Genomic DNA, 8,980 nt, shown 5'->3' on the forward strand with positions numbered 1-8,980 from the left:
GATCAGCATCTGGCTTCGTCACCCGGCTCCTTATCAGTCCCTTGGATGTCATCAAGATCCGCTTCCAGGTACCTTCTCGCGGCGTGGAAGAGCCTGTTACGGAGCGGAGCTGAGCGCGTCCTGGGCGAATAGGTCACTTGTGCGACCAGGGAGCACTAAAGCTGCTCCTCAGCCCTCACCTCATGGTACACAGGTTATGCAAGGTAGCGGGGCTATCCTGTGTCCACTGCTGCTATTTATATAACTTAAGCGTTTGAATGGGACCTTGTGCGGTTTATAGTTTGTTTTCTTTCTCTGTCTTTATGTGTCATCTTCGCTATCTGACTTTCACCATCATCCTCCTTGTGTTGCACGTGTGGTCTTACTCTTTTAGAGCCCTACTTAAATAACATCCCAGCCTTTTCTAGGTGTGATCCCGTGGGAAGGCATGGCTTGGCTCTCGGGGCTGTGAATTCCTGACGAGGACGCTTGAACTTGTTGAAAGGTGATGTGGAATTAGAGGGAATGCTCTCTCTGTTTCCCTCCAGCTTCAGATCGAGCAGCTCTCCTCCAGAAACCCAGGGGCGAAGTATCATGGCATCCTGCAGGCTGCACGGCGCATCTTCCAGGAAGAGGGCTTGGTAGCCTTCTGGAAGGGCCACGTTCCTGCCCAGCTGCTTTCAGTTGGCTACGGAGCTGTTCAGGTGAGGTGACCACACATCGCCTGGGCCCAGTGCACAGACACAGGACTTGACTTTGCTCCTCTTCAGGCTGGCCGCACGGGCAGATGCAGGAAGGTGCAGGTTTACACTGTACTGATGCAAGCCTCAAAGATGTGCAGCTGTATCTTGCTGATGGATAATTCCTAAGTTAATATTCCTGAGCTTGCTGAAGCTGGAGCACAGCTAGAGCAGACTGAGTTCCGTCTGCATCTGCTGTCACAGGCAGGCTCTGTTTGTTCCTGACACTTGGCTTAGCTGTTCCTGTTCCAAACCTGTGTAGTGTGTTGCTTTTGTTCCTGTCTTCCTAACAGCTTGTAAGGAGAAAACGAGGCTGATGATGGTGTTTTACACGGCATTGTTATGCTTAATTTGTAAATACTAACGATGTGTTTTGTAAGCAGTGGCTGAAAGAGGAATGGACAGCCTATCTGTAGTACAGCAAATGCTGTTCAGGATACATAGAGCATTAAAAGGAGCTGTTAATTAAAAGGACACAGCAGAAGTGTCAGAGCTCAGACTATCCTGAGCATTCCCTGGCTGCTTGGTGATTCTTACAGGTTATTCTTTGAGCACATGCATGCTCGGTGTGCCAGTTGGGAAGGACTTTTGAAGGACAGAGGGAGAAGGTGGTTACAGGCGGTGGGTGGAGCTGTTCTGGTGAAATGGGAGAGGAATGGGAGATCCGTGTCAGTGATAAGCATTGACTCCTTGACCTGTGTGTGCTTGTCCTGTCAGTTCACGGTGTTTGAGAGCATGACACAACTGGCGCACAACATCCCCTCGTACGGCACCCGCGACTCCTTGGTGCACTTCACCTGCGGCGGGCTCTCTGCCTGCACAGCCACTGTTGCAGTGCAGCCTCTCGACACTCTACGCACCCGCTTAGCTGCTCAGGGTGAGCCTAAGGTATGGCTTAGGGATCTGCATGTCTTTGGGGTTATCATCCATAGCAGTAGCAGTAGCCCATGTGCATGAAAAAAGAGGTCTGAAAAGTGTGTAACAGGCTGGGGTTAGCATAAGAGAGCAGGTGCTGTTATTGGGCAATGTTTGCACTGTTGCCAAGTTATCCTCTGTGCTGTTGACACAGGTTTCTTAACTATGTTTTGCTGCTCCTGATTTGTGTTTGAATCCTAACAGAGGATCCAGAAAGGAGAGACTGTCCTTACCAGGATAAGTCAATTTTCATCTGGGCTGCTGGCCATTTACAAATACACTCCTCAGTCTGTTGAACATTGTGGTTTTGAAACCTTCCACTTGCACACAGTCATGTTTAGATAATGATGGGGATGATACCTGAAACCAGTCACCTTTCACTTATATTTCATGTTCTTATTTATGCAAGAATTGGTCTCCCTGCTAATTAGATCTGTCATAACTAGGCTTATATGTGTTTGTATCAGAGCCATTACCCTGCAGTAGAATCACAATACATATTACATGAATTCTGTTGCAGGAGCAAGCAGAGCTGTTAAGAGAAAAATACTCATGTCTGTGAGGCAAGTGGTCTCAGGCCTCAGCTCTGTGCCTTGTTTCCACCCCTCAGCCCAGCTTGGATGTGGGAAACAGTGTCAGCCCAGGCCTTTCAGTGCAGAGCTCACAATCACTAAGTTAGTCTTTCGTAGCTCAGGTTTAAGTTTAGGTTTAGGTTTTCAGCTTACAAGAGTCACAAGGGCTGAGCTGAGAATACTGTGTGAAGATGTGCAAAATCACGTTGTTCATTGCTTTGTGCTGAAAAACAGTCAGTTGTGTTTTGGGCACTGGGAAATAACCTGCCCTTTGGTTTGCTGTTTTAAGCCTGTTCCACCAGAGAATCAGCCTCTTCTTTATTGCCTAGATCTACCAAAACCTTCGCCACGCAGTGGTCACGATGTACCAGACAGAAGGACCTCGGACGTTCTATAGAGGTTTGACCCCCACAATCATTGCTGTCTTCCCAAATGCTGGTCTCCAGTTCTCCTTCTACAACATCCTGCAACAGTTTTCTGAATGGGTGATTCCAGCTGAAGGGAAGAAAGGAGGTAGGCTCTTGGGACAGTGATGTCTGTGATGTGGGGGGAGAGAAAGGACGAATGCTACTTTGGGAGACTGCCATAAGCTGTTTTCTGTCCCATCAACCTTTTCAGTACAAAAGTGTCTCGATTTCCTATCTCTCATTCTTACCCCTGCACAGATAGTGCAAAAGTAAGTACAGTGAAGTTTACAGACAGCTCCTGTTATGGAATCACCATGATGGAAGTGTGGATGGACAGCAAAGTAAAGTGTCACAGACTCAGATACTCCTTCTTGAGCTGTGTCACTGCTCCTGTGGGAAGACAGTGCAGGCATAACCCTTCTCTGTTCCATTAGTGCTGTGGGGGTGGGACTCTTGGATTTCCTGAGGAAATCTGCCTGAGTTCCCAGCACAGCTGTTCCAGAAGAGGATTCATTCAGCCTCATTTAAAACCACCAAGCTCTTGAGTTGATATTTTTATGATGATTTCTAGCTCCCTTATAAAAGAACCTCATCCCGATGTGACCTGTCACCTTGATAGTTCCAGATATTGGTGCCTCCCTGAGACAGAGTGTATGCAGCATGAGCATGTTCTTATTCCTCGATGGAATTTCTTCGGTGTTTAGTTTTAGATGACAGAGGCTGATGGTGGTTGTGTGCTGGGAACTCACGTTTGTTGGGAAGAAGTATAATGCCACAAAACTCATTTCCCACAAGCCTCTGAAGTCATCAGGCAGTGTCAGCTTGTGACTTACTGCAATCCAGAACAAGAGCAATCAGGGATGCAAGGTTTCCAGTGGCTGGGCTTTTACTGGGGGGGCAGGGAAACTTTTCCATCCACTATAGTTGCAGGTTCTCTGGTGACGGGGGAGTTTTGTGCTAAGCACTTGGCAGAGCACAACACGATCAGTGCAGTGAACCAAGGTGAGCTGTTACACTCTGGCTCCAGAGGACATTGCAAACCAGATGTAGAAAATACAGATAGAGGTTCTGTGGCCCAAAGTGCAGAAGAGGTGATGGAACCTTAAAGGGCCTTTTTGACCTTACTTCTTGTGGAAGGTGATTTTAACTTCAGTCTCATGATGTTTAATGCAGAATCCCTGCTAATCCTCTTTTTCCCTCCCTATCTCCCCTTTCTGCTTCTCAGGCAACATTAAAAACCTTGTTTGTGGCAGCTGTGCTGGAATCATCAGCAAAACCCTCACTTACCCGTTTGACTTGTTTAAGAAGCGACTGCAAGTGGGTGGCTTTGAGCAGGCCCGGGCAGCCTTTGGGCAGGTGAGAAATGTTGGAATTCTCTGATTTTTAGGAATATGGATTTGTGAGACAAGCCAGAGCCAGTCCACCAGCGATGCTTCACCTCTTGTGTTTGTATTGGGTTGGGAGCTCCCAGGGAACTTGCTCTCACCCACCTCCATCCGTTGGCTGTCTTGAAGCTGCGGATGACTGAAGCAGGAAGCAGGGGTTTGATAAACTTACTTACTAGTTGCAGCTTGGTAGTTCTGATTCAGGACCAGATTCCTAGCAGAGGATAACACTGGCTTTAGGCTGGGATCGCCTGGCTGCCAGGATCCTCTTCTGCAATTAGTATTTTGACGCAAGGCATGGGCACCAAGTGTTCAGCATATGTCTTATGTACCAGAACATCCTGAAATTCAAAGCAAATGAAGTACTTCTGGTGTTCTTTAGCGCCATCCTCTGTGCTCTATTTGTCTTACAGTGCATTTCGAGGTGAAAATTGTAAGACAAATACAGATCCTTCAAGGAACTACCTCTTTCTTTCCATGACATGTGGAAAATGACTTTTTTTTCCCTTCACATTGCTTGGATCTGAGCAGCAAATCAGTCTGTACCTCAAGAAACTCTGTGGTAAGAACTTGAAGTCTTAACCCATTGCATTGGATGCTTTTCCAGTGAGGTTCAGAACTTGTTCTTAGCACTGATGTGTCAGAGGATGTTAAAACTTCCCTGTGACACGATAACATGCAGATAGCTATTTTTGAGGCTTGTGTTTTCTTTCTGGCAGGAAACTGGAAAAGTCCCTTTTTAGAGAGTGAAGGGGATGGCAAACAGCAGCACAATCTGAAATAACCACTTCACAAACGTGTACCATGAGTAATACATCTGGTTGCAGCATAAAGATTTCAGGGCCGCTCGATTAGAATGATCTGTATAAGCCACTGCTGATGCAAAACACTTGGTTTTCCTCTACCCCACTTGCTACAAACTGGCTCTCTGAAACTTTCAATTCATTATAACAGCCAGAAAGGCATCTCCAGGCTGCACATCCCGTTTCTGTGGGATATTTGGGGAATCTCTCTGTTCTTTTCCAGGTAAAGTTGTCCTGGAGTTCCCTTGTTTAACCTTTTTGCCATGTCTCTCACAGGTGCGGATGTACAGCGGTCTCCTGGACTGCATAAGGCAGATCATGCGTGAGGAGGGCCCCCGTGGATTCTTTAAGGGCCTCTCACCCAGCTTGCTGAAGGCTGCTGTCTCCACTGGCCTCACCTTCTTCTGGTATGAGCTGTTCTGCAGCCTCCTGTGTTCCCTGAAGACCGCCGATAGCATTGCAAGGAAGGAACGCTGAAAGGGGCATGTCTGTGGCTACCTGGTGTTCTCCTGGAGGAGGGGAAACTGATGGGCTTTGCTGTGTCATGAGCATGTTGGGAAGGTCAGGGTTCCCAGAGCTCCACCAGCCTGTAGGAAATCACCTCCTGGGACCAAGCAGAAGGAGAAGGCAGCTGCAGTTCTGCGCAAGACACTGAACTGCTTTGCTGGAAGCTGTTCAACTGAGCACTTTTTTCCTCTGTCTCCTCTAATATCAGCACACATTTAGTGGCGAGAGGGGGGGACGCAAGCAGAAAACTACCTTCACTGTGCTGTGAAGACACACCTGCTAAAGTGGGTGGATTCCTGTGCTTGCCCTGGATCACACATTGGGATCCTGGTGTAGATGGTGCTGCTTATCCAACCTAACACCACTTCCTATGGCCGCATCCGCACAGCTGTGTTTCCTTGCTCTCTGACCTGCTCTTTGCACCGTGTTCTTTCCTTGGTGTAGCACAGGCAGCTCTGTGTTGCTGTTGTGAAATCAGTTCAGACCTTGTTAGTGTCCCAGAACCTCAGTTTTCCTTTTCTTTGCTGCCAGCTGCTGCTGCTTGCTTGCCGCTTGAATCAGCCGCCTGAAACACAGCATCTTCTGGTGGATCACACCCAGACTTGCTCTTCCTTTAACTCTGATGAGCTTGATTGTATCCAAAGTGCCCATTTCTCTTCTTGCACATCTTGCCACACATCTCTTGGTGTTCTGCATTGCCTAGGCACACTTCTGCAACTCAATCTGCAGATTAAGAACCCCTCTCTAAGGGGATTCAACGCACAAAAGCCCAGTTCTTACTTCAGGGTTCTTTGCTTCAATGCAGGGAGTAACCAAATGCTGTATAGGGTTCTAGAAATATTTAATCTAAGTGGGAATGATGAAGGAAAAGTCCTGTGGAAACTAGTAAATGTCTTTATTATTATTATTATTATTATTTAATACCACCTTTGAATGTTTCCAGCAAGTATTTCTGCTCAAAACCTTTCTGAATCTCACTCCTGCTGTGGTGCTAATAGATGAAAGTGTTTTGACAAGATAAGCTGAAGTGAGAGGACTGAGTGTCAGATGGGAATTGCTTGGCTCAGCGTGGTGTTTGACAAGGAAAGGGTGATGGAATTAGAGCTGGAGAAGTGTTTTTCTGGAGTTTCAAAGGTTTTAGGAATGCTTTAAAAACCCAACAAAACAACGACCCAGCAGCTCTGATTTACGTAATGGGGAAAAGAGGGAAATTACTTTCTTCCTCCTCTTTTACTCTCTTTTTCCAGGCAGGGTGTGGTTGGACCAGTTGTGGAAGGCAGGCTCTGAGGAAGAGCTGCTGTGACACAAAAGCATGTTGGTCATCTGGTGAGTGGTGGATGGGGCAGAGCACTGCTGTTATTTAGAGGACGGTTTGATGGCTCTTCTCTTCACGCAGAACTTTCCATGCCTCTTTCCATGCCTCTTTTCCAGTATCCAGGGTGTTAATCCTCAATGCTGGCCACATTCCAGAGTGACCAATTCTGCTGATGCAACTTCTGGCCATTTTGAGCATATCAGCACTGCGCACTTACCCTGTGCTGTTGTGAGAGGCTGGTTTCAAGGAGCAGCTGTTTCACTCGTGTCTGAGGTACCTAGAGAGATTCCTTGCAAGCCCAGGCCAAATAACTTGGTGTCTGCTGTGGTTTGAGATCGTGGAGTGTGAAGTGGCTGTTTGCAGGTGACTTTGAGAGCTATTTAAAGTTAGATCCACGGAGCAGTGGTGGTGGCAGACGAGAGGGAGCTTTGAAGAGGGACTATGAGCTGCATGTATACTCCAAAAATGCACAGTTTTGCTTAGAGGAGATAACACAAAGAATGTGAAGTGTCTCAAAGTGCCTCAGTCTTAGTGGCATTTTCCTGTGTTATTCTGGCTCCTCTGAGATTCCTCCAAAGTCTTCTTAACAATATTTTGCCTTTGTTTCTTGTTCATCTCTTCTTGGAAAGACATCACAGCCAGTGGTGAACTCACCCTCGTGACATCCTTCCAATGAGAAACAGAGTCAAACTGGTTGGGATTGTTACTGTCTTTTGGCTGCTGTTACGGAGGAATGCTCTCATGGATAGCAGGGACAGGACTGGCCACAGCAGGTTTTCTGTGCTGACTTAGGCTTCCATAGGAAATCAGCCCTCATCCATCCTGTCTAAACCTTACAAGACTTTGCATCTTCATATCAAAAAGCTGCTGTTAAACTGCACAAAATAGGAGGAAACTGGTGAGGAGGATCTCAGCAGTGGGAATTGCAGCTCTGGAAGAGGGGGGGAGTTGCTTTGGTTGTCACAGGGGTAAAAGAAAGAACAGAAGACTGTGCTCTGCTGAGACAGTGCTCCTCGAGCATGCTGTGGAGCTTGAAGTGGCGCAGCTTTAGGGATGTGCAACTTGGCTGTGCCACAGGGAGAGCAGCAGTGGAGGGCACAGAGCAGCAGTGGAGGGCACAGAGCAGCTTTTCCTTCAGGGATAGTTTTTCCTCCACTCTGCATTAGATGCACTTGCCTCCATCCAACAGAGAGCAAAGTTGGAGTTGAAGCTGTGCCAGTCTGTGGAAGAGACATTCCTAATCAGGAGCTTCGGCACACGGCCTGGTTTGGTGTTTTCTCTTTGGGAATGACTGGTTTAGCACTAGGACAGGTCTTACTTGTGATGCTGTTTGAAGCCAAGTTTCCTTGAATCTGAGGAGCAGGAGATAGGAGAGATCCATAGTCACCTTGCTCTCTGCTATGCTGGGACAGATTTGCTCTCGGATACTCTGCACACCAGTTCACAGTGACTCCACATGGTGAGTGACTCCCTGTGACTCTGTGCCAGGTTTTTCCCATTGGGATGGCTGGGATTTCCTTCTAATGTCATCCTGTCAGCGGGGATCAGTGTTGCCTGCAGTTGTGTTACTTTTCTAATAGTGCCTTGTACCATTAGAACATCCAAAAGCACTTCAGCAGGGAAAGCCAAGCTGTGCTGTGGTTGTGGCTCTTAGCTGGCCTCAGGCACATTCTGTGATGGACACGGTGTCCTGCAGCACCGAGTCCTGGGACACTCTGTTCTTGGAATGCTCCTTCAGAGCATGGTTTGTGAAAAGAAATGAATGTTCGACAGGCTCGGAATAGATTGTACTTCGTTTGGGTTTAAGTTTCTCATGTGATGTAGTTTGATTCTCTGCAGCGTTTCGTTGTGTTTCCTGAGTGGATCTTTTGCAGCCGCTGTTGTTGGGAAGTGTCCGAGCACAACGTGTGCTGCCTTTGAGAAAAGGAACATTAAACACTTTGTTATGCTCCTGTCTGGCTGCAGTTTGATTATTCCTTCCCTCCTAGTGTGATGTTCAGCTGGATCCTACGGGATCATCATGGTCCCCCTCCCCATCTCTGTCTCCTGGGAGCTCTTCCATCTCCTCTGTGATACAGGGTGATTGATGCTTTGGGTATAGCTGCACCCAGAGGTGGATCAGCAGAGGGGGTCTCCAGCGCAGTCCCACCGCTGTGCCCCAGAGGGCCTCTTGGAGCCCGGGCAGTGAGTCCTGAGCCCCGAGCGGTGGTGGATGAGTCCTGGCTTGGTGTGTACCGAGCCGGAAAGTTCCCAAACCGCTCATTCTGGTTTCCTGAGCTGTTCCTGGCTGCTCTGCTCCCAAGTGCTGCAGAGGCTTCACCCCTTAAGGGACCGAAACGGGTGGGAATTGGGAGGAT

The 8,980-nt window shown here is 47.9% G+C and overlaps 1 protein-coding gene across 1 annotated transcript; it reads left to right on the forward strand.

The window, feature by feature from the left end:
- Positions 1–8: 8 nt before the first annotated feature.
- On the forward strand, positions 9–5,278 carry SLC25A19 (solute carrier family 25 (mitochondrial thiamine pyrophosphate carrier), member 19; the record flags this gene model as incomplete). Its single annotated transcript, XM_010014995.1, has 6 exons — positions 9–68; positions 528–683; positions 1,437–1,607; positions 2,536–2,719; positions 3,839–3,969; positions 5,078–5,278. Coding segments are annotated over 6 exons (903 nt in total), but the record flags the coding sequence as incomplete, so codon positions are not given.
- Positions 5,279–8,980: the final 3,702 nt, after the last annotated feature.

This window comes from Nestor notabilis, unplaced genomic scaffold (assembly GCF_000696875.1).
Source record: "Nestor notabilis isolate BGI_N333 unplaced genomic scaffold, ASM69687v1 Scaffold36105, whole genome shotgun sequence".
Taxonomy (NCBI): domain Eukaryota; kingdom Metazoa; phylum Chordata; class Aves; order Psittaciformes; family Psittacidae; genus Nestor; species Nestor notabilis.